The sequence below is a fragment of the Lissotriton vulgaris genome, chromosome 9, assembly GCF_964263255.1.
Source record: "Lissotriton vulgaris chromosome 9, aLisVul1.2, whole genome shotgun sequence".
In the NCBI taxonomy this organism is placed as follows: Eukaryota; Metazoa; Chordata; class Amphibia; order Caudata; family Salamandridae; genus Lissotriton; species Lissotriton vulgaris.
This window is the reverse complement of record NC_141697.1, coordinates 1,113,339,377-1,113,365,931: the sequence shown is the minus strand read 5'-3', so window position 1 is coordinate 1,113,365,931 and position 26,555 is coordinate 1,113,339,377. Positions and strand designations below refer to the sequence as shown.

The window sequence follows — 26,555 nt, the reverse complement described above, 5'->3', positions numbered from 1 at the left end:
GTCACCACCTTAGGCAGAAAAGCAGCCCTGGTCTCAAGAACCATTCGTTCAGCATGAATGGTCAAGAATGGGGGCTTTGAACTAAGAGCTTGAAGCTCACTTACACTCTTTGCCGAGGTAATAGCAACCAGGAAGACCGTCTTAAAAGGCAAAAGTCTCAAGGTACACTTGTGCAAAGGTTCGAAAGGAGAACCCATCAGAAAAGTAAGCACCAGATTTAAGTCCCATTGAGGCACAATAAAGGGAGTAGGAGGAAACCTATTTGTGAGGCCCTTCAAAAATCTTAAAACCATAGGAGATTTGAACAATGACGGCTGATCCGGCAAACAGAGAAATGCCAACAAAGCCGAAAGATAACCATTGACTGTGACAACAGCAAACCCTTGCTGCGCCAAAGAAAGAGCAAATTGTAGTATATCAGATAAACGAGCCTTCAATGGGTCAACAGATTTCTCTCCACACCAAGTGACAAATTTAGACCATCTGTATGAATAGATAGATTTGGTGGAGTCACCCCTGGCTGAAAGAATGACATCCACTACATCATGTGGAAGAGAAAAAGAATTCAGGTTGCCCCGTTGAATCTCCAGGCATGAAGGTGTAAGGTCTGGAGGTGGGGGTGTAGAACCTGCCCCTCCATCTGAGAGAGGAGATCTCCCCTGAGAGGGAGACGGAGTGGCAGGCACGAGGAGAGGTGGAGAAGATCTGTGTACCACACCCTTCTTGGCCAATCCGAGGCGATAAATATGACTTGGGCCCGATCTTGGCGAATCTTCCTCAGAACTTGCGGAATCAAGGGTATAGGAGGAAACGCATAAAGGAGTCGTGAGCCCCAACTCAGCCGAAAAGCGTCCCCCAAGGCTCCCTGCATCGGAAACTGGAGACTGCAGAATGACAGGCAGTGAACATTCTCATGAGTGGCGAACAGGTCCACCTGAGGAGCCCCCCACGTCCGAAAGACATGACGAACCACCCCCGGGTGAAGCCTCCACTCGTGGTCGGCAGAGAACTGCCGACTGAGACTGTCTGCACACACGTTCATAACCCCGGCCAGATGATGTGCCATCAGACAAATCTGATGGTCCTGAATCCAGGACCACAGACGCAGAGCCTCTCTGCAGAGACACTGCGACCCCACTTCTCCCTGTTTGTTGATATACCACATCGCGGTCGAATTGTCCGTCAGGACTTGAACTGACTGACCGCGAAGGAAGGGAGGAAGGCCTTGAGCGCCAAACGTATCGCCCGCAACTCTAGAAGGTTGATGTGAAGCAACCTTTCCTCTGGAGACCAAAGACCCTTGATCTCCAGATCGCCCAGATGTGCACCCCACCCTAGAGTGGATGCATCCGTTATCACCGTGGCCACTGATGGAGGCAGCTGGAAAGGCTTTCCCTGAGACAGATTGCCTTCCACGCTCCACCAAGACAGATCCGCTGCAGCTTCTCTGGAGATCCTCACTGACTCCCTGAGATCTCCTTGGTGTTGACACCACTGGAGCGCCCTCATATGGCAGCGTGCATGGTTGACAACAGAATGCAGGAAGCCATCAGACCGAGCAGACAAAGGGCCTTCAGGACTGGAACGACCGCTCCATTGTAAAATTAAGGAATCAACTCCTGTATGTCGCCAATCCTTTGAGGAGGAGGGAATGCACGACACACAGTTGTATCCAGTACCGCACCTATGAACAGGTTGCGCTGGGAGGGCACAAGGTGTGATTTGGGCACATTCATCGAGAAACCCAACCTGTACAACAACTGGGTTGTCACTTGCAGATGATGGAGCACCTTCCCTGGCGATTCTGCTTTGATCAGCCAATAGTCCAGGTACGGGAATACAGGTATCCCCGACCTTCTGAGATGTGCAGCCACCATAGCCATCACCTTGGTGAAGACTCGAGGCGCAGTAGTAAGACCAAACGGAAGGATCACAAACTGGTAATGCTGTGATCCTACCGTAAAACGGAGATACTTCCTGTGAGACTGCAGGATAGGGATGTGAAAATATGCATCCTGCAAATCTATTGACACCATCCAGTCTTCTTCCATCAGCGCCTGAAGAACCTGTGCAAGGGTGAGCATCTTGAACTTCTCCTGCTTCAGGTAAAGGTTCAAGATCCTGAGATCCAGGATTGGACGAAGTCTGCCATCCTTCTTGGGAATCAGGAAATACCGGGAGTAGCATCCCTGACCCCTTTCCTGCTCCGGAACCACCTCTATCGCACCCTTTCTTAACAGAGTTAGGACTTACTCCTGGAGGAGCAACAGGTGTTCCTCCATGCAAAAACCTTGGCAAGGAGGGTAATTCGGTGGAAACTCCTGAAAAGGAAGAGCATACCCATTCTCTACGAGATTGAGAGCCCAAAGATCTGATGTAACCGATTCCCAATCTCTTAGAAAATTGGTAAGCCGACCCCCTACAGGACCCGCATGATCCGGAATGGCGGATCTAGGGCTGCTTTGCTGTGGTTGGAGGGGGGTTAGAAGAGGAAGAAGAGGAGGAGGAGGCTTGACGTCCTCGAGGACGAGCTCTTTGTCTGCCCCGTATGACTTATACAGCGTATTTTGCTGTTGCTGCTGTTGCTGCTGCTGCTGCTGTTGAACTTGACGGTAGGGATGAAAGGAAGCACGTCCAAAACCTCTATACCTTTTAGTCATTGAACCTCTGGTCTGCAGCCCTAAAGATCTGGCAGTAGCCCTACTGTCCTTAAATCTTTCCAATGAACAGAGAAGGGGGTTCCCCGTGGGTATCTTAGGGATGTAGGCAGGTAATAAGGGGGAAGAAACCAAAAATAGAAAAAGAGAGTACCCTGCCTCAAGATATGTAGGCCCTAACTATGGGGTCCTGATTGATATGTATGGAGGGGTGATTAATCAAGGGGTTGACAGGACACAGAATAATCACATGGTCGAATCAAGAGGACTAAACAGTTCAATTTTAAGAAAATATATTTTTTATTTTTATTTTTATTTTCTGATACTAAGGGTTAAAAAACTTTTTTTAGGGAGCAATATATATTTTTTTGGGGATATATCATAAGTGCATATAAGTCATAAATAAAACAGACAGATATGGAAACAATAGTGTCACACAAATTCGTCCTACCCAGTAACAGCCTAAATTCACACGCACATAATCATTCACTTCATCCCTACTCACACTCTCTCTCCTAATTTCATACACCAATCGCTCTATCATTCATTCTACTTTTCCTTGCAATTATAGCACATAGATGGTCAAGTCGGGATGTTCATCCGGGTAGTTGGTTTTAGCTACGGGTCCTGGTGTAATGAGGACAGTAACTGTGTTCCAGGAGACATACGCCGACGCGCGTTTCGGTGACCGGCCAATGAGGCCGCACCTTCGTCAGGGCAAGGGGCAGTATACTGGGGCGGGCACAAAGGTAAAAACTCTGCAATATAGAGAGCAGAACAAAAAACATTTTTACTATTCTGTTTAGTCATGTACATATTCAGAATAATGATCTTTTTTTAAAAAACACAACAATCAGTTTTCATCCACATAGATTATTTCATTTTTCAAATGTTTAGAGAAACATGCTTCCAATATTTCAATCAATTGCTTTTTCAGTCTAAACAGTTTTGGAGCAAAGCTCCTACATTTGGCCAGTGATCGCTATGCCATGTCAACCCTCTTAAGACACTCCCTTGTACAGATTCCCTAATAAGTGGAATCTGGAAGGCATCATGATGGCCTTGACTGTATGGACCATGGAGCACATTTAGCACAAAAAGGGACATCTTCACTTACATACAGCTGTTATCACACACATTCACTTGTATTTAGGTTTCTTTCAGTACTCCTCTAGGGTACACGCATGACTTGCTGTTACAGTCCAAAAAGAATTTTGGAACAGCACTATAGTTAACTAATCCTGGTTAGTTAGAGTAGGTCCTAGTGGAGAGCGGCCAGGTTTTTATGACCAAGAGTACAGTTATTAAATACTTTCTCCGCCATGTAAAGTTAATACTTTCAATATTTTACCTGATTCCTTATTGGGTTCTGCTGTTCAAAGGTAGCAGACTTTAGATGACATCATAGGGAGCATGAGCGTCTACGCTGTAATTATTTCACGAGACAGGCTATTTACAGTTCGATTCCTGTGGGGAGCAGATGGAAAACCTATTTTATTTCTAGACAGGTCAAAATTAAAGTGCTTAACCTGAACCTTAATCTTTTCTAAGCTTCATAACATACGGAATTTTTATGGGTATCTCTCTTCCATTTCTTTCATTTCTTTAGCTAGATAGGGACTATATGTATAGACTCCTACTAGAAGGAAACCTATCTATTGTTGATCGCGCTCAAAATGTACTCTATGATGTTCTAATCACCTACCAGAATAGTTTGGTTTCTCGGCGTTATACTTTAAAGCACCTTCCGATTTTAGCGTTCATCTGGTTTCTAGATGGCAGTTCAAGATAGCAGTAGGCAGACACCCTCGAGATTTTAGTACATTTAGATCTTTAACTAGTTTTGTTTACCTTTCAGGATTCAAAGCGGTGTTAGAACTCTGGAATGCCACTCGTGTTCAAGTATATGTGTTCTGTCTCTAAGTGAGTTCCGGGGGCATGGGGATGCAATATTCCAGTAGGCACCTATATGTCTGCGAACAGAAACAGCGATTTAAGGCGGCTAGTAACCACAATTATCACTCTTCATTTTTTCGTTGTTATTGCTATCGTATTTACCTCTTTATAGGCGGGATGATCGTATCTGGATAGCCGTTTCACTATTATTCTGTTTCCCTGCTATTTAATAGAAGTGAACAGGTCTCGTAGTTCCGGGCCACTTTCATATGGAGCTGACTGCTACATCGCCAAAAGGGGGATAGTGGAGAGAATTTAAAAGCGGAGAATACCCCTGGTGGTGTTCCGAAATTCGCGAGGGTTGGGTGGATCAGTTTCTTGAAACACCCTTTCACTACCAATATAGAATGTATAGGCTCTATACAAGTGTATACCCTTGGACATTAGACACCTCGAAAAGAAACGGATTAACACTAAAAGCTTGCTTCCCAGTCATGTATCTGATTAGAACACCTGCCACGGGGAGTAGTGTTGGAATGTGTTAACAAATGTCCCCACAATCCCCTCATAGCGATAACTATCTACTAGGGGTGGCCAGTACTTTAAATTGATATAACTATGTTTTACTTGATAGGCCCTGTGTCTGCCTACTGCTATCTTGAACTGCCATCTAGAAACCAGATGAACGCTAAAATCGGAAGGTGCTTTAAAGTATAACGCCGAGAAACCAAACTATTCTGGTAGGTGATTAGAACATCATAGAGTACATTTTGAGCGCGATCAACAATAGATAGGTTTCCTTCTAGTAGGAGTCTATACATATAGTCCCTATCTAGCTAAAGAAATGAAAGAAATGGAAGAGAGATACCCATATAAATTCCGTATGTTATGAAGCTTAGAAAAGATTAAGGTTCAGGTTAAGCACTTTAATTTTGACCTGTCTAGAAACAAAATAGGTTTTCCATCTGCTCCCCACAGGAATCGAACTGTAAATAGCCTGTCTCGTGAAATAATTACAGCGTAGACGCTCATGCTCCCTATGATGTCATCTAAAGTCTGCTACCTTTGAACAGCAGAACCCAATAAGGAATCAGGTAAAATATTAAAAGTATTAACTTTACATGGCGGAGAAAGTATTTAATAACTGTACTCTTGGTCATAAAAACCTGGCCACTCTCCACTAGGACCTACTCTAACTAACCAGGATTAGTTAACTATAGTGCTGTTCCAAAATTCTTTTTGGACTGTAACAGCAAGTCATGCGTGTACCCTAGAGGAGTACTGAAAGAAACCTAAATACAAGTGAATGTGTGTGATAACAGCTGTATGTAAGTGAAGATGTCCCTTTTTGTGCTAAATGTGCTCCATGGTCCATACAGTCAAGGCCATCATGATGCCTTCCAGATTCCACTTATTAGGGAATCTGTACAAGGGAGTGTCTTAAGAGGGTTGACATGGCATAGCGATCACTGGCCAAATGTAGGAGCTTTGCTCCAAAACTGTTTAGACTGAAAAAGCAATTGATTGAAATATTGGAAGCATGTTTCTCTAAACATTTGAAAAATGAAATAATCTATGTGGATGAAAACTGATTGTTGTGTTTTTTAAAAAAAGATCATTATTCTGAATATGTACATGACTAAACAGAATAGTAAAAATGTTTTTTGTTCTGCTCTCTATATTGCAGAGTTTTTACCTTTGTGCCCGCCCCAGTATACTGCCCCTTGCCCTGACGAAGGTGCGGCCTCATTGGCCGGTCACCGAAACGCGCGTCGGCGTATGTCTCCTGGAACACAGTTACTGTCCTCATTACACCAGGACCCGTAGCTAAAACCAACTACCCGGATGAACATCCCGACTTGACCATCTATGTGCTATAATTGCAAGGAAAAGTAGAATGAATGATAGAGCGATTGGTGTATGAAATTAGGAGAGAGAGTGTGAGTAGGGATGAAGTGAATGATTATGTGCGTGTGAATTTAGGCTGTTACTGGGTAGGACGAATTTGTGTGACACTATTGTTTCCATATCTGTCTGTTTTATTTATGACTTATATGCACTTATGATATATCCCAAAAAAAATATATATTGCTCCCTAAAAAAAGTTTTTTAACCCTTAGTATCAGAAAATAAAAATAAAAATAAAAAATATATTTTCTTAAAATTGAACTGTTTAGTCCTCTTGATTCGACCATGTGATTATTCTGTGTCCTGTCAACCCCTTGATTAATCACCCCTCCATACATATCAATCAGGACCCCATAGTTAGGGCCTACATATCTTGAGGCAGGGTACTCTCTTTTTCTATTTTTGGCTTAAATCTTTCCAAAGCTGCATCAGCCTTTTTACCAAAAAGCCCAACACCATCAAAGGGCAAATCCAACAACGCAGCCTTAACATCCGCAGAAAAGTCAGATGACTTCAGCCAGGCAGCCCTTCTAGAGGCAACAGAAGTACCCATGATATGAGCAACTGAATCAGCAGTGTCAAGCCCACGCTGAATCACTTGGCGTGCAGCCGCTTGCGTATCGGCCAATACCTCATTAAAATCCTTCCTGCTGTCCTCAGGAATTTTAGGAGCCAACTGCCGTACTGAGTCCATCAGGGCATGTATATATCTCCCCAAAAGGCAAGTGGCATTGGTCCATTTTAAAGCCATGCTTGCTGAAGAGAAAACCTTCTTCGCAGTCTGATCCTGTTTCTTAGATTCCTTATCACTAGGCACTTGAGGGAAAGCACCCACAGTCTTTTTTGAACAGGCTGCCTGAACAACCAGACTTTCAGGCAAAGGATGCGAGGTTAAAAATTCAGGATCCCCAGGTGCAACTCTATACCTCCTTGCAACACCTTTGGCCACTGCAGGAGCTGTAAGAGGCCTGCTCCACACCTCCAATATAGGCTCAGTTAATGCATCATTAAAAGGAAGCAACGGTTCGACAACAGAACTTAGAGAAAGGAGGACCTCAGTGAAGAGATTGGATTTATATTCCACTGTAGGTAAGGTTAATTTAAAAAGTTCCGCAGCATTCTTAATGACCACATGGTATGGCGTATTGTCCTTTGAAGGGGCATCAGACACAGATGGCAGTTCCCATTCAGGAGAAAGCTCTTACCCACTTGCTTCTCTTAAATCATCAAAACTGTCCTCCTGAAGCTCACCTTCTTCCATATCACCCTCAGCTTCTCTATACATGTGCTCCTCAATAAGGCGCTGAGCATCCTGTCTGAATCTCTCCTTCACAAGCCGCGCCGTCGGATCCGTGAACGACTCCAGCGGAGCCGGTGTCGGCGTCGAGACCGAATCTGGAGGACCAGTGCGCCGCTCTCGAGGTTGAATCAGAGCCGGGGAAGCCGTCATCGGCGTCGACGACCTCGGCGGCGCCGAAAAAGGCCAAGACGGATTCGGCACCGGCATAAATGGCATGAAAGGAGCTGGAGCATAGGAGTGGGGAACTCCTATATTATATGCCTTAGGACCCATGGGACCCGAAGGTGCACCAGAGGGGTACAAAGCTCTTGAATAGACTCCATACATAGCGTTTAAAAATGTAGTAGGGTCTTGTCCTGGATCTGGGAAGGGTGGGTAAGAACACACAGGCTGTACCTTCGGAGGCACCGGATTCGCCTCCTCCCCCACAGGTGGCTGGGTCAGAGTCATCGAACCCTCCGCCAATGGAACCTCCTCATCCTCTCGAGCCGAAGACAGCGCCTGAGATGTATTCGTGACCGGAGCTGGAGAATGAACCGGCGACTCCAAGGGCGAAGCCTCACCCTCTGGATACAAGACTTCGACCGATGGAGGCACTCCATCCTTACTATGTCTCCTCTTAGGCGACTTCGGCCTCGAGTCTGACTCCTTCCCGGAGTGATGACGAGATCCATGTCGCCGCTTCTTATGCTTCTTCCTTGACTTCAAAGCATGATCGGATGACGACCTCGAAGGCGACGCCGTACGGGACCTCGACCTCGACCTGGACTTCGACCTCGTCCTTGACTTCGACCTCGCCTTTCTCGAATGCGATCTCGAAGTCTTCCTTTCCTTTCTTTCTTACAACTTCGCCACCAGAAGTTTAGCTTCCCTCTCTCGAAGAGCCTTCGGGTTCATCTTCTTACACGAAGAGCAGCTTTCGACATCGTGGTCCGAACTCAGACACCAGATACATTCGTCGTGCGGGTCTGTGATCGACATCATTTTGCCGCACTCCCCACATTGCTTGAACCCTGTCTTCTTAGTCAACATCTTTCAGCGAGACAAAGAAGCAAGAAAACAGAGAAAACAGTAACAAAGTTACTAACAGCTACAGAGATTCCCAGAAACCGCTAGCGTCGACGACGCGGAAAAAAGGGAACGCCGGCGTGGGCCTATTATGTGTCGGTGACGTCAGCGGAGTTGCGTGCGATGCTGTGCCTCTGTGACGTCGTACCTCGTCGGCGCGAAGCTACAAAAAGAATTTCCGGATGTTGCTGACGCAAGGGGATATTCACAAGGTGAGGAATCCACTGTCAGATGTATCTATCAGAACAACCAAGCCAGAACTACAGTGGATGGCCACAGCATCCCTGACATCACGGAGCCCAGGAAGCGTGGATGGAACAACGGGGTGGGGGAGGCTGCGGTGGGGGGATAGGGGAGAGTGGGGAAGGAGCATGGACAGAAACAGAAGCATGAACAATTCCAGAAACAAGACAGAGCCATACAAGAGAGTCCTGCAGTGTCACCCACTGATAAGTATGGGGGAGGGGCGTCGATAGGCAGACAGGCAGAGGCCCCATAGCAGCATGCATCATCATTACTAGGGTTAAACAATCTCCAGATGACCCACGTGTACCCTCTCCCAGCACCAGAGTTGATATACCTGATCCCTGGCAGGCCACATTCTCCACTCCATCTGAGAGCCTAAGTTCAATTTGCAAATGGCTTGATTTACAAGTGTGCGGAATTCAAGTTTAGAAGCGTGAAACACATTTACTCCTTACCTAAAACAGAGTAAATTTAACATAAACAATATATAAATATTTTAGTGCCCGATTTTGAATAATTACCAGTTTCCATGGTCAAAAAACTGCCTGAGGAGTTCGATTGGCGGCTGAGCTCCATACTGCTCTAAAGCAGGCATGTTCATATCATCCACAAAGATGATACACCGTTTTCCCATTGGAGGTCCATATATACCTTTGCGTCTTTTGTCCAGCCTCGCCATGATAATATTCTAAATAAACAAAATTATACAATATTTTATAACTTAGCAGGCATCAAAACAAAAGGCACTATTCACTCATTGATAATCGAATGGCAAATATTCTCCTCACAAATGAATAAAAGAGGGTCTTTCTTTACGGTGAATGTCCACATATGACCTTTCAATGCTTAGCCATTCAAGGCTTCAATATAGAACATAAGCAGAAATGTGCTGCAAAAATGGCTGGCCCAGTATTTACATTACCAGCAGGCATTCCTGAGGTATTCCTAACGTGCTTTTTGGGGAATACCTGGCTGAAACATAATTGTTCCTACTGCCAAGTCTTTTCGGTCAGCAAAAGGCTGTCAATACCATTTCTCAAAGTTTCCGGGAGGTGGGCGGTACTATTGTGAAGACTTCAGGCATTAGTATAGAAGCTCCGAGTAATTATTCATAATTCCTGTAATACTGTAGGGAGGAAATATAATGTAAAATGGTTGTCGGAAGTCGTTCCCTCAACTGAGCACTACGGAGGTCTGTAATGATTCAGTCTATGGTCTCATGTTATGAATGAAAGACTGGAAACAGAGATCTGTCCCATTACCAGCGCCTTGTCTACTAGACTTTTCAAGATATCGGATTTAAAGTTGATCATCTTGAGCTACTAGTTGAAAGACTAGGCACCATAAAAAAATAAGCATTAACCTTGTAGTATACGGCCAAGGTCATTGTCACCAGTATTCGGACCTAGGTCTTTGTTTAGGAAAACTACCCTTAAAGCTCTCATTACAAGTTAAGGGCTAAATTACAATCACTTTGCAAACATAGGTTTGACAGGGATCTGAATTACAAGTTATGAGATAATTATCTTCATAGTTTCTCCCTGATAGATTCTGACAAATCAAATCTATTGCAATAAGGGTTGGGGAGCATGGAGGCTAAGGGCAGGAGAGGAAAATGCTTAAAATAAGGGGACAGATGTGGAATTTGATGCGTTAAAACCCCATTCTGCAGCTTTTACCCCATTTTCAAGTTAAAAACTCTGACTTGGAGGTATTTACCACAAGCGGTAAACACCTCCCCCTGGGGTAACGGTACTGGCCCCTTGAGGTAAATACCCCACACCCAAATCCACCCAACTTGTCACAAGAGCTTATGTCATTTGGAGGTAGGCAAATGTCCAGTCTACTCACTTCGCTGAACAACCAATCCAGTTAGACGGGGCGATTTGAGGTGTCCTTATGACAGAGCTGTTGCATCTCCACCAAAGGACACCCTTTAATTTTTAGTAGTTTTCACTCTAATGAAAATTGTGCATGTGGGGCTGAAAAAATAAATGTGGTCCATTGTACATTATTCCCTCTGGCTACCATTCTGTTGCAGCCATGGACATAAAATCTTTTTAATGTTCCTCACATGCAAAGAAAAATCTCCAGATTGTGGGTGGCTTCTATTTATGTGTTTCCTGGAAAAGAACTCTCCCTCTATGTGACAAATGTGTCGGCCAATGATAGCCATCCTAATAATAAATCGCCAGTATGGCTGCCGCCAATATGGCATTGCCTCCACCATAACAGATGCAAAAAGAACAATTGATGGACAGAATGCAGAACAGTGTCATACATTCACCCCAGTACAGAGATCTGGGCCTAAATCAATTGTGTGCCTTTTGCTTTCTCGCCCTAAGTGTGCCAGGTATGCCCAGACGTGGATCCTGGGCTCACTGTGCCATTGGAATCAAGCTATCCTGGCTGAAGAGGGGTGAAACCCCAAAACCGGTCCTAGGATGCTTGTTTCCGGTCCAGGGAGGACCGGACTCGGTAGTTTGGGCTGGACTGTTCCCACAAGGAACAGGTTCAAGACTGATTTGCATATGGCTGGGTCTAAACTGGGGTGGCATGGTGAGCAAAAGAATGATGGATTGCACCCAGATCTCTTGACTGGGGGTGAATGTTGTGATTTGTTCTGCATTCCGTCCATCAATTGTGTGTCTTTTGCCTCCACCACAACAGAGGCAGTGACATAGGTGTAATGATACCCATGTCTTAGTGTCTTTGGAATGGAAATGTAGCAAGAATTATATTGAATAAATGTAAAATGTACACATACCAGAGCGCTGTTAACTTTCCTGAATCTTGTCTTACAATCAATCCATTTTCTTCCTTCTCTAAATTATATTAAAGCTTTATAACATTTATACATTATATGTGGATGCTAATGTAATATTGATTTTTGCTATCAGATCTTATTTCAGTTAGCTACATATTTAAAGTATGTTTCAATGGTATTTCTTTGATATAAACATTGATTTACTTAACGTAATTACGTTTGGTGATGGCACTGTGTAACCTATTGTTCTGGATTGTTATGCTTAGAAATTTCAAAACTAAGTTTTCTTGCCTTCTTTGCTATATCATGGATGTGGTATATTCAGCAAATGAGAACCCTGGTGTGCTGTACAGACATGAGGGGATGTCAAAGGGGTATATGTGAATTTGTTGACATAACACAGAATAATATAAATAGCCGGGCTTGATGAAATTTGACTTTTTTTAAATGAAGTTTGGGAGTCTTTTAGGAAATTCTACATACAATAGACAACAGGGAGTATACAGCTGTACCGGCAATCAAAAATGGTGCATCGTATTGGGATGCATTCAGCTTAAAAGTTGGTTGGTGTCATTCTTAGATTCTCATGCAACCCAAAGATGTGAACGGATACATGTAGTCTATAGCTATTTCAAAGTTGTTAAGTGTAATGGTACCCTGCTAAGCTAACATTAACTACTGAGGGTCCCTGTCTGACTTGGGGAGTAATTCAAGCATGTGAATAGGGACGTATACAGCAGATAAACAGTATGAAGGGAGTTCTGAAGAAGTTCATGTTAACAAATTCGGATCTAGAAGACAATGAAGGAAGAGAACCATATCAGCACTTAGCTGTTCAATCCAAATTCAGGAAGAAAGGATAACTGTTGAATGATGATGAAGGAAAAATTGCTTATCTGCAATCCTAGTTCTCTTCCAGGGGAATCCTTATCAAAGTCAAAAACACAGAATTGTCCCACCCACGCGTGGGGATTCTGGAGCACCTCTAAATATAATATAAATGTAAAAAGCATAGCGGTGGTCAGTGGTCTCTTGCACGGGGGCAATGGCAAATGAGGACAGAATTTTTCTTTTTAAAAAGCTTGTACATAGTACATACCATATATATATATATATATATATATATATATATATATATATATATATATATATATATATATATAATCGCTCTCTCCACTCCAAAGAAGATACTTCTCCCCTCAGTTAGCGAAGATCCCCAGAGACACAGCGAGGTTTTGGCAGGTAACTTTATTAGCAAGAACAGTGGCAGACCGGTTTCGGCTTTGTGCCTTCCTCAATGCCTAGTTTGTTAACAGCGTAAGCACCTACACAGGGATTCCTTTTAAGCTCCTCCTCTGAGTGGTGGCAGCTCACATGCTACGGATTGTCTCTGCGTACGTTAGTGTTAGGGACTACCAGTCCCAAAATGCAACGTGCTTACAGTTGTGATGCAGTGGTGGGGCTTACACATTCTTGTTCACACAACTTGTGGCTGCCAAACAACTCCATCTCTCAACCACCACCTCCGAGGAAACGCATTCGTAGGCACAGGGCGGCTGTCGGCATCTATCCGTACCTTCCGTGCCTGATGTTCTTTGATGCATTTCTCTGCAAAGGGGGTTTCAGTGGCAGGCCGTGGCTTACTCAGACTCCTCGGCTTCAAAACAGTTCTTTCCAATGCTATCCACGGCCACTTGTGGGAGGGTCTCTGGTGTGCGTCAATGGATCCGCGCTCAATGTAAAATCGCTCTCTCCACTCTAAAGAAGATACTTCTCCCCTCAGTTAGCGAAGATCCCCAGAGACACAGCGAGGTTTTGGCAGGTAACTTTTTTAGCAAGAACAGTGGCAGACCGGTTTCGGCTTTGTGCCTTCCTCAATGCCTAGTTCGTTAACAGTGTAAGCACCTACACAGGGATTCCTTTTAAGCTCCTCCTCACAGTCGTGGCGGGCTCACCTGCTACGGATTGTCTCTGCGTACGTTAGTGTTAGGGACTACCAGTCCCAAAATGCAACGTGCTTACAGCCCTGATGCAGTGGTGGGGCTTACACATTCTTGTTCACACAACTTGTGGCTGCCAAACAACTCTATCTCTCAGCCACAGCTTCCGAGGAAACGCATTCGTAGGCACCGGGCGGGTGTCGGCATCTACCCGTACCTTCCATGCCTGATGTTGTTTGATGCATTTCTCTGCCTCGGGGGTTTCAGTGGCGGGCCGTGGCTTACTCCGACTCCTCGGCTTCAAAACAGTTCTTTCCAATGCTATCCACGGCCACTTGTGGGAGGGTCTCTGGTGCGCGTCAATGCATCCGCGCTCAATATAAAATCGCTCTTTTGACTCCGAAGAAGATACTTCTCCCCTCAGTTAGCGAAGATCCTCAGACACACAGCGAGGTTTTGGCAGGTAACCTTATTAGAAAGAACAGTGGCAGACCGGTTTCGGCTTTGTGCCTTCCTCAAATCCTAGTTCGTTAACAGTGTAAGCACCTACACAGGGATTCCTTTTAAGCTCCTCCTCACAGTGGTGGCGGGCTCACCTGCTACGGATTGTCTCCGCGTACGTTAGTGTTAGGTACTACCAGTCCCAAAATGCAACGTGCTTACAGTCCTGATGCAGTGGTGGGGCTTACACATTCTTGTTCACACAACTTGTGGCTGCCAAACAACTCCATCTCTCAACCACAGCCTCAGAGGAAACTCATTCGTAGACACAGGGCGGGTGTCGGCATCTATCCGTACCTTCCATGCCATATATATATATATATATATATATATATATATATATATATATATATGTGCCCTCTGGCTTACCGGCTTCTCTGCAAATAAAGATCCTGTGCAGCGCATTCTGTGGTCCGTCTCCTATGTTCCCTCGCCGGTCTGACGTTGGTTGACCTGGAAGTGGTGTTTGGAGTTTTTTCGAATATATATATATATATGTATATATATCAACGTAACTCGTCACTCAAACCAGGCAGCCGCTGAAGTTCTTCGCACAAATGACGAAAGCATACCCAAATTTCGTGCTAATCCAAGGTGGTTTTATTTTTCCAGCCAGCCAGCCGCCATATATATATATATACATATACATACCCTTTCACAGCAATGCCACGGTGCCTGACGCATGCCTGGGGGTGTGATCATGGATATTAGGAGAGGGTGTGACCGGATTCTACTATACCTTTGCCGCCGCAGCCTCTGAGGAAGATATTTGAAACGCATCAGGCACCGCCCATACAGGGTTGAAAGTTGGAGCGCACCACAAGATCCAGAAGTCTTTGCCCATCTGAGGGCATGGTATTTGTTTAAATGAGGGTGTGCTCATTAATGCAGGAATGGTCGTCGAGCCTCTGAGGAAGAAGCACTGAGGCTTCCAAACGCGTCCGGCAAAATCAACAATACTGCTGGAAAATCAACAGCGCTCAGTGGCATTTTACCAAATAAAGGATTTCTCCTTTGAACAGTGTTGAGTGCGTTTCTACAAGAGGGGCAACTTTGAGTTTGATATTTAAACGTGGCAAGCCCTTGCTGCGAGTTACGCACCACCCCGGATGAGGGGGGCAGAGGGGCTTAGTATCTACCTGGCCTCAAGCGGAACACTGCTCACGGATTTATGATGCCTATGGGAACTGAGGCCCATGCAGGGCTTTTTGAACAAACTGCCAGTGACCATTAAATGCGTCCATACAGGGTTGAAAGTTGGAGGGCACCACAAGATCCAGAATGCTTTGCCGATCTGTGGGCGTGATATTTGTTTAAATTAGCATGTGCTCATTCATGCTTTTCTACAAGAGGGGCAACTTGGAGTTTGATGTATATATACATTTATATATATATATATCTTCAGCCTATAGAAACGGGTAAAAAAAAGGCCAGATTAAATTTACTTTTTTTCCTTTAAAAGAAAATTGCATAAATACTATTTGTGCAATGAGGAACACAGCTGAGTAAAGGCAGCCTTCTCCAAAACCTTTATTTAATAGTAAAAAGGAAAGGGAATATGAGGCATTGTTAAACAATAGGCTACAATAAAGGAGTAAGCATATAAAAATGGCACTGTGCCTATAACAATCTCAGTGTCCCCTGTATCCCATCATGCCCCACAGGTGACAGTTAGGCCAGGTAATTTGTATGGAAACAATAATAGAATTCTCTGAACAGAGATTGGCTGAGAGCTTTAATGGCTTCCATCCAGGGAGGTAGGTAGGTTGCTTTTGACTTTGATAAGGATTCCCATGAAAGAGAACTAGGATTACAGGTAAGCAATTTATCCTTCTCTTCCACTGGGAGCCTTATCAATAGACATAAGCACTAAAGAGAATCGCAAGATAATCCCACAACATAGACTTAGAAGCGAAAAACAGCTTTAACCTTTAACCATAGAGATTTCTTAATGCAGAATGACCTTCTTGAGTGTCTGCCTTAGCATCTGAATCCAAGCAGTAATGCCTAGTAAAGGTATGGACTGATTTCCAGGTAGCAGCTTTACAGATTTCAGAAATTGGTACATTTCTCAACAGAGCTGCTGTAGCAGCCTTTCCTCTAGTGGAGTGTGCTTGAGGACTAGCTGATAATGGCTTTTTTTGCTAACTGATAAGATAGTACAATACATGAAACAATCCATCTGGAAATTGATTATTTAGAAGAGGCAAGGCCGGTGTGAACTGGACCATAGTTAACAAACAAGTGATCTGATTTTCTGATACTTGTCTAAGTAAAACTTTAAGACCCTCTTAACTTCCAATGAATGCAAAGATCACTCGGCTGGGTTTGAGGGATTAGGAAAAAAGGTAGTTAGAGAGATTGTTTGATTGATGTTAAACTCTGAGACTACATTTGGGAAAAAACTAGGGAGAGTTCTCATAACTACTCTTTTAGAATAAAAAACGAATATGGAAGTTCCGAATACATAGCTTGGATTTCACTTACCCTACGGGCCAAAGTGATAAGAAATCAAAAAGCTGCTTTCCAGGGTAAGTGTTGTAAAGAACAAGTTACTTACCTTCGGTAACGCTTTTTCTGGTGGATACAGTATCTGCCTGTGGATTCCTCACCTTGTGAATATCCCCCTGCGTCAGCAACGTTCGGAAAATTCTTTTGTAGCACGCCGGCGTGGACGACGTCATAGGAGCACGGCTTAGGAGCACGGCATCGCGCGCGACTCTGACTGACGTCACTGACTCCTTATAAGGCCTACGTCGGCGTGATGACATCAGTTCCGCCTTTTTTTCCGTGCCTTCGAGGCACCCGGACGGAACAATGGCAGTAGATATATCCATATACAGTGTACAAGGTACATAATATTCAAGATAACCCACATAGTGTGAAGACAATGCATAAAAAACACCATATATATACAAATATATATATATATATATATATATATATATATATATATATATATAAATACATTCAAACATTGCCATAAACTCAGATATAGAAGAGTGGACAATGGGGAGGCGTGTGGGCATGTGAGGAATCCACAGGCAGATACTGTATCAACCAGAAAAAGCGTTACCGAAGGTAAGTAACTTGTTCTTCTGATGGATACATCTGCCAGTAGATTCCTCACCTTGTGAATAGAGTCTCACAGCAGTCCCCACTCCCGGAGGAGGGTGTCCACTCTCCTATACCAGAAAATCTTGTAGGACAGAGGGCGCAAAATGGCCATCCCTCCTCACCTCGCTATCCAAGCAGTAATGCTTGTAAAAGTGTGGAGGGAGGCCCATAGCACTGCTCTACGAATATCCTCCATAGGAACACCCCAATACAAAGCAGATGTTGATGACTTTGCTCTAGTAGAATGAGCCCTTATACCCTCTGGAGGTTCCTTACCAGCCAGGGCGTAGCAGATCTTGATGCAAAGTATGATCCATCTTGAGAGCTTGCGCTTGTGCACAGCTCGTCCTTTCTTGCAGCCAGCAAATCCAACTAAAAGCTGGTCATCCACTCGATAGTCTTTTGTTCTATCAAGGTAAAAGCTCACTGCCCTCTTAGGGTCCAGACGGTGAAGACGCTCCTCCTCCTTGGAAGGGTGAGGGGGAGGATAGAAGGTAGGGAGGGTAATGAACTGTCCTAAATGGAATGGAGTAACCACCTGAGGCAGAAAAGCAGCCCTGGTCCTAAGAACCATTCATTCAGCATGAATGGTCAAGAATGGGGGCTTTGAGCTAAGAGCTTGAAGCTCAGTTAACCTCCTTGCCGAGGTAATTGCGACAAGAAAAACAGTCTTAAAAGACAAAAATCTCAAAGGACACCTGTGTAAAGGTTCAAAAGGAGAGCCCATTAAATACGTAAGAACTAGGTTCAAGTCCCATTGAGGCACAATAAAGGGAGTAGGAGGAAACTTATTTGTTAAACCCTTTAAAAATCTCATTACAACGGGAGATTTAAACAAAGATGGTTGATCCGGTAAACAGATAAAAGCTGATAAAGCTGATAAATAACCTTTTACCGTAGCTACAGCAAAACCCTGCTGCGCCAATGAAAGAGCAAATTGAAGTATTTCTGACAACCGAGCTCTCAAAGGATCAACAGAATTCTCCCCACACCAGGATACAAATTTAGACCACCTATATGAATAGATGTACTTGGTGGAGTCACGCCTAGCCGATAAAATTACATCCACCACATCAGGAGGGAGAGAAAAGGAATTCAGGTTGCCCCGTTCAATCTCCAGGCATGAAGGTGTAAGGTCTGGAGGTGGGGGTGTAGAACCTGCCCCTCCATTTGAGAGAGAGAGGAGGTCTGCCCTGAGAGGGAGACGGAGCGGAGGGCACAAGGAGAGGTGGAGAAGATCTGTGTACCACACCGTTCTTGGCCAATCCGACCGAGCAGACGAAGGACCTCCAGGACTGGAACAACCGCTCCATTGCGAAATAAAGGAATCATTTCCTGTATGTCGTGAATCCTTTGAGGTGGAGGGAATGCATGACACACAGTTGTGTCCAGTACCGCACCTATGAACAGGTTGCGCTGGGAGGGCACCAGGTGAGATTTGGGTACATTTATCGAAAAACCCAACCTGTGCAACAACTGAGTTGTCTCTTGTAGATGATGGAGCACTACCTATGGAGATTGTGCTTTGATCAGCCAATCGTTCAGATAAGGGAATACTGGAATCCCTGACCTTCTGAATGTGCAGCCACCACAGCCATCACCTTGGTGAAGACTCGAGGCGCAGTAGTAAGACCAAACGGTAGAACCTCAAACTGGTAGTGCTGCGATCCCACCGTGAAGCGGAGATACTTCCAGTGCGACTTCAGAATGGGTATATGGACGTAAGCATCCTGCAAGTCGATTGACACCATCCAGTCTTCTTCCATCAGCGCTTGATGAACCTGCGCAAGGGTGAGCATCTTGAACTTTTCCTGCTTCCGATAAAGGTTCAAGATCCTGAGATCCAGGATTGGACGAAGTCTGCCATCCTTTTTGGGAATCAAGAAATACCGGGATTAGCACCCCTGACCCATTTCCTGCTCCGGAACCACCTCTATCGCACCCTTTTTGAACAGTGCCTTCACTTCTTCCTGAAGGAGCAACAGGTGGTCCTCCGAGCAAAAACCTTGGCAAGAAGAGTAATTTGGGGGAAACTCCCGAAAGGGAAGAGCATACCCATTCTCTACGAGATTGAGAACCCAAAGATCTGATGTAACCGATTCCCAATCTCGCAGAAAATAAGTAAGCCGACCCCCCACAGGACCCACATGATCCAGAATGGCAGATCTAGGGCTGCTCTGCTGTTGTAGGTGGGGGGTGGGTATTAGAGGAGGAAGTGGAGGAGGAGGCTTGACGTCCACGAGAACGACCCCTTTGTCTGCCTCTGTAGGACCTGTACAAAGGATTCTGTTGCTGCTGGGTTTGCTTAAAGGAACGAAAAGTAGACCTTCCAAAACCCTTGTAACTTTTGGAGACAGAACCTCTAGTCTGCAAACCCAAAGATCTTGCCGTCGCTCTGCTATCCTTAAACCTTTCCAAAGCAGCAGCAGCTTTCTTTCCGAAAAGGCCAGAGCCATCAAAAGGAAAATCCATCAGAGCAGCCTGAACATCCGCACAAAACTCAGACGTCTTTAGCCAAGCAGCTCCTCTAGTGGCGACCGAAGACCCCATGATCCTAGCCACTGAATCTGCTGTGTCCATACCACTTTGTATGACCTGCCGAGCTGCCGCTTGCTTGTCAGATATTACTTCATTAAAGTTCTTTATATCCTCCTCAGGAAGCCTAGGCGATAGCTGTTTCACTGTATCCATCAAGGCATGAACATATCTGCCTAGCAAACAAGTAGCATTAGTAGACTTCAGGGTCATACTGCCTGACGAAACACCTTCTTAGCATTCTGATCCTGCTTCTTAGAGTCTTTATCTCCAGGAACCTGGGGAAAAGCACCTGCAGATCTTTTCGAGCAAGCAGCCTGAACCACCAAACTCTCTGGCAAAGGCTGAGTGGACAAGAATTCTGGATCTCCAGGCGCCACTCTATAATGCCTTGCTACTGTCTTTGACACTGCAGGAGCAGTAAGTGGTCTACTCCATACGTCCAATATGGAATCAGTAACAGCCTCAGTAAATAGAAGAGTTAGCTCAACCACCGAGGATGGAGAATGGAGAACTTCAGTAAGGATGTTCGATTTGTACTCCACAGATGGTAAAGTCAAATTCAAGAGCTCCGCAGCCTTCTTAATTACCATATGGTAAGGCGCCACATCCTTAGAAGGAGCATCAGATACCGTGGGCAACTCCCATTCTGGTGAAAGTTCCAGTCCACTTGCATCATGCAACTCTTCAAAATAATCCTCCGGATCCTGAAGCTCGCCCTCTTCAACCTCAGCCTCTCCAAAATTTCTTTCCTCCAAAAGGTGCTGCGCTGTACGCCTCGACCACTCCATTCGAACCGACGTAGTCGGATCCGGTAACGACTCCGATGGAGCAGAAGCCAGCGTCGAATGAGGAGATGGAACCGGCGTCAAACTTCGAATTGGATCACGAGGTCGCTCCGGAGCCGGTGAAGCCGTGTACGGAGTTGATGACCTCGGTGGCGCCGAGAGATGCCATGGTGGAGTCAGCGTCGGCATAAACGGCAGGAAAGGAGCCGGAGCATATGCCTGAGGCACACCCATATTATAAGTCAATGGACCCATGGGACCGGCAGGTGCACCAGAGGGGAACATTGCTCTCGCATAAACGCCATACATAGCGTTTAGAAAATCCGATGGGTCCTGACCAGGACCAGGAAACTGAGGGTAAGAGCCTGCTCCCGAGGAGGCTGCACCGGATTCGACCCCTCCTGTTCCTCTTGTTCTTCGGGACGTCGTACTGGAGTCGTCGATCCCTGAGGAACTTCTTCTCCTTCATCATGATCCGAAGACTGATACGGATCTGGAGACGGATTCGATACCGGAGCCGGAGTAGGCTCCCGAGACTTTAAAGGTGTGGCCTCACCTTCAGGAGTACGAACTGGAGAGGGAGAAACCGTGTCCTTATGATGTCTTCGAGATGATGTCTTCTTTTTCGAGTCCGACTCCCTGCCGGAATGGTGTCTCGAACTGTGCTTCTTTCTCTTGTGCTTCTTTTTAGAAGAACCAGAAGCATGACTCGAAGCAGACTTCAACGACGACCTCGATCGGGACGTCGATCTCAACCTCGACTTCGATTTTGACTTCGACTTCGACCTTGTACGTCTCGATCTTGATCTCGAAGTCCTCTTGGAGTCCTTACCCTTCATTTTGGCAACTAGAAGTTTCGCCTCTCGTACCCGAAGACCCTTTGGGTTCATTTTTGAACAGGATCGACAACCCTTGACGTTGTGACCCGAACCCAGACACCATAGACATTCTTGATGAGGATCCGTGATGGACATCATCCTCCCACATGAATCGCATGGCTTAAATCCTGTCTTCTTCGTTGACATCTCGACGGAAGACAGCAAAACGAAGCAGATGCAGAACAAAAGTTCACAGTAGTAACAAAGTAACTATCCGTAACACAGAAGATCCTAATTAACAGTTAGCATCGACGACGAGGAAAAAAGGGAACTGATGTCATCACGCCGACGTAGGCCTTATAAGGAGTCGGTGACATCAATCGGGGTCGCGAGCGAAGGGGTGCTACAAAAGAATTTTCCGAACTTTGCTGACGCAGGGGGATATTCACTAGGTGAGGAATCCACTGGCAGATGTATTAATCAGAATAGGCTTTATGGATTAGCTCAAAAGGAGGGCCCATCAATATGGAAAGGACAATGTTCAGTTTCGATAGAGGAGAGGGATTCTTGAGTGGGGAAATACCTTTTTTAGTCCCTCGAGAAAGTCCTTTACAACCTGAACTCTGAAAAAGGAAACTTGTAAGTGAGATTTCATATAAGCCGCAATGGCTGCAAGGTATACGCTGATGGAAGCGAACTGTAACCTTGATTTTGTCAAGTGAAGGAGATGGGGAGTGAGCACATGCTCCTGACAAGAAATAGGATTATAATTTTGTGTGCACCCGTAACAAAAAATAGCGGACCTCCCCTATAAATTTTAGAAATAAAGGGGTATGCTGTTCCTAAGGGGGGGCCAAAGGAAGGGGTCAGCAGGTCAAAGAGAGGGAGCCACTAGGTGGTGAATGGTTCCTTTTTGGAAATGGGGTCATCACAAACACTTATGGGTGTCATGCTTCGATATTTAATTTAGTAGCCCCTCTGAGTAAGACGTCATTAAAAGTTAGGAGGTCATCCACAGGTGGCACTCGTAATGGAGGTGTGTCTGAGGACGTCAGAGAATATTATCTCACTGATGTTGATGTTGTGGACCAAGATGGTGTTACCCTGTGCGTGGTGCATGATCAAGCCCTTCTGGGCCTTGATCTTGCCCTAGATCTTGATCTAGGCTGGTGACACCCATGACTCGTGGATCATGGAGACCTCTTATGTGGGGTCTGTTTTGGAGTCAGAAGTATTAAGGAGTTACTCAGAGAAAACCGAGGAGAAGGTGAATATGCCTGTGAATTATCTGATGGTGCTGGCACTAGCCTCTTGTTCTAGTTGGCTCTGCCTACTGGAGAGAGGGGAACAGGTGACTGAGAGGTGGACCTTGAAGGTGTCTGAGGTCCTGTCACCACCATTTAGGAGATGTTCCAACTACATTTCTCTCTCTCAACACCGATTTGAGCTTTGACGTTTTATATTGCTTTTCTGTAGACAGAGACGCCTACGGCTTCTTCAGCGTCAATAAATGCTCTGACAGCACTGTAGGTTTTGATACCATGGGCTTAGGCAGGTAACGTCGACCAGTTGAAGTTGACCTTGACGCTGTGTGGCATCCTGAGGCTGATGGTTACCTCGACATCAGCGGATGGGGCCTCAACACTGGTGAGTGCCTCAACGTCGGTGAGTGTCTTGCCTTCGACGGATGGTGTTTAGCCGTCCAACCCCTCTACGTCGACAGGGACCTAGAACAATGAACCTAGAACCATGATGTTTTTCTCTGGATCTGCCCCACTGGTGCTCCTTAGGGCAAGAGGAGGGTTCTTTGGAGGAAACATAACATTGCCCAAGGCCTCTTGAGGAAGTTCCTCCCTGCTATAGCCCCTAAAGACTTATCTTCTCTCAGTCCCTCAAAGTGAGCCTTGATATCTTCTGGCAATGAGGACAGCATCATGGTGGTGGGACTCTGGGAGGCACAGAAACACAGACTGAATGAGGGTCAGTCGGGGCCTTCAGTTTTCCACAAGAAGGACCCTTCACAAATAGTGAAGGCATTATTGACAGGTAAAAACATTAATTTCTGTCAGAAAAAAAGATTATCAGCACAGCAAGTACTGGCAACTATCAAAAAAAAAGCTTTTTATCAAAATCTCCTGAGGGGTTTCTCTTCTTTTTTCTGTCATACTGTGAGTGAGAAGCCGGACTAATAAGGTGCCATGTACTGAAATCAAGAATTTGTAAAAGTTCTAAGCAAACAATGGTTCAGTCAGTATTCTGTTCCCTGCACCCTCCAGCAACATTACCTCTGTGGTCAAGCCACCACTGTGCCTTCATATGTAAGCCTACACCTTCCTTGCAGAATGGAACATTGGCTTGGGACAGGATCATGTAAACTCCCAGCACAGTATCCAGGCCTAAACAAGCTCTCTGATCCTTAACCTCTTTCATGCATCGGACGGCCCCTGCCTATCTGACATCACGGTGGGCGTGTGCGGAGGACGGCCGGGGGCCGCCCGTTACGTGCATGCGTGGAATTCTCCCGCACAGCGGGGGAATTCCAGCCGTGTCGAAGTGATTAACAAATACCTCCCACAAAGCTGGGTCCACCATGGGGTCTCCACAGTATTCTGACCAGTGGAGCAGCGTAATTTGGAATTCACCCTTACACATCACAGAAATGCAATTATATAAGCGCATTTGATATTATATTTATTATGTGTGCCTTAACTTAGTGTATGTGAAACATTACAATGTATTAATGAAATGTATTCACTATAGAGACTGGATATTTATACATGTGGCACTAATGTTCAGTTTAAACATATACTCATGTATTCTTTATTCACATTTAACAATTCCCCTTCAAGTTAAATTTGAAAATGTAAATATTGTCTCTTTTGCTCACGTTTTACATTTTTTGTTCATGTTACATGTATGCATGTATAACCATGTATTCGAAGTGCACATTAATGCTTAGCTAAATTTAGCCTGACTACATGCCTCAGTTGAAATGCATTTTGGTTTGTCAGCATGTTTTCCTTATCTTGCAAGTTTATTATTTCATTAGTTAGAGAAAGGTTTATTGTCTGTATTCGACTGCTGAGAGAGAGGCCTGGAAGGAAACTTGGTAGTGAACGTGGAGAAACAATGGTCAAAAAGGGCATGCTGGTAATCATGTACCAGGATGGCAAGATGTTCAAGGTTAAGAACTGCTTAATGCCTAGGGAAATCGGAGCAATGTTGCAGATGCACTCATGTAAAGGTCTGATTGGTCCCTGGTGGTATGAAGTGAGATATGAACTTTCTGAGTCTCCAGTTATTAACTTAAACTTTGAAATTGGTGTTCACACAGAGTCAATGCAGATTCCCTTGAGACAGAGATACAGACCTCTCTGCTTTCCCTATTCTTGAAAGTGTGAAGCTTTATACCAAACATCTATTTTCTTTTTTCAAGACTTCTACTGAAGTCTGACCATGCTGACACTGTCCATGCTCCCACACTAACGACCCTTGATAGATGACCCCAAACTGACTTCTGTTTAGAAGAGAAATGGGGAGATTCTTTATGGAACACCTGTTTGCATTTATTTGTTTCTGTATTGGGGTGGCTATCACAATTCTGTATCTCATTCTGTTGCACCTTAACTTACTGAGATATTTCAGCTCACCTATTGTATTGATGTACTTATTAAACTTATTTTTCAGTTGCATATATACTGGGTAGATTGGTAATCCCCAAAAAACCCTTTAACAATATTCAACGATTCACTGATTGTGGATTCACATGGGCTTCATGAGTTAGAAATGTATTGTTAATGTTTTCTCCCTTTCAATGCTTTGTGGCAGCTAACAAAGGCCAATATGACCAATAGAAAAACATCTTTAATGACTTGAATAAGAGATTACGTTGCCCTGCGCTCTTACACCAGCCTCCTCAATTGCAGATCCCACCACATAATCTGGGACCACCGAACCAGCAACTGGAGAGCTAATCCACCAAAGGATGCAATCCCCTGCACTCTAGCACCCACACAGGTCCATCAAGGGGGTAGATGAACAGCAAGGAGTTATTGATCTCTGCATCTCAAGCAAATTAAATGAAACTCCAGCACTGTAGTATCCTTTTCTCCTCCAACCCTCAGGATATCCAAGGCAATAATTCAGGTCAAGCTATACAGCATTTCAGAGGAGCCCAATAAATTGGTGGTCATCTTGGGGGCCGGCCAGCTTAATCCAAGTGCGAAACATTATTGAGTTGCTTGTGCTTTCTTCTTATCTTTCCAGAGAAAGTGTCTAAAATGCCTTAAATTAAATATAATCTAGGAATGTCTGATGTTTGAATTGGATAGCTACCATATTTCTAATTGTTTCAAATATCTCCACTGGGGGATTTGTATCTCTCTTGATCAGTTTTGCGGAGTGATTGCATTAGTGAGGAGGACAGGGTCCTTGTGAAATTGTTTCTGAAATTTTAGCAGTTGGGTTTAACACTTTTTGAGATTTTGCTGGTTTCTAGTACTTCTTTAACTTAGATTGATATCACCAGTGTACAGGGGTTATGAGGGGTTTCCTGTGGTGAATTTTCAGCTGATGGGGACAACTTACACCCCTAATGGTACAGGTGAAAGATTTAAAATGATTTGTGAACTCTTCAGTGGAGGGAGGTATGGTTCAGGATGAGGCTAGAGCTTTAAGTTCTTCTGAGAGCTGGCAAATGGAGGGGATCACTGCATAATCTTTATTGGTGAAGGTTGGCATTTATTATGAATATGTAGTATGATACAGCAGAATGGCAGGGCATAATGGTATTTCAAGACAAGTTTGACTGGGCTATACAGGTTGAGGAGGTTAGACAGAAAGATAATAATGATGGTTTCTTTATTGCCGCTGTCTCAAACTTTTCAAAAACATTAATGAGCAAAGGTGAAGCTTCATGATATTCTATTTAAAACTCCTTGGTATGGCCTACCTAAATATCAGAATGGCAGTGGCTACTGTACACTATTGTTTCACTGCTCTGCATTAGCAAAGA

The 26,555-nt window shown here is 44.8% G+C and overlaps 1 protein-coding gene across 1 annotated transcript in view; it reads right to left on the bottom strand.

Annotated features, from left to right (window-relative positions):
* Positions 1 to 26,555, bottom strand: part of DNAH12 (dynein axonemal heavy chain 12) — a 1,291,066-nt gene that overhangs the window by 689,272 nt on the left and 575,239 nt on the right. Inside the window, exon 39 of the mRNA XM_086939114.1 lies at positions 9,597 to 9,763. Within this exon, the coding sequence (XP_086795240.1) occupies positions 9,597 to 9,763 (167 nt within the window). The remainder of the gene's footprint in view (positions 1 to 9,596; positions 9,764 to 26,555) is intronic.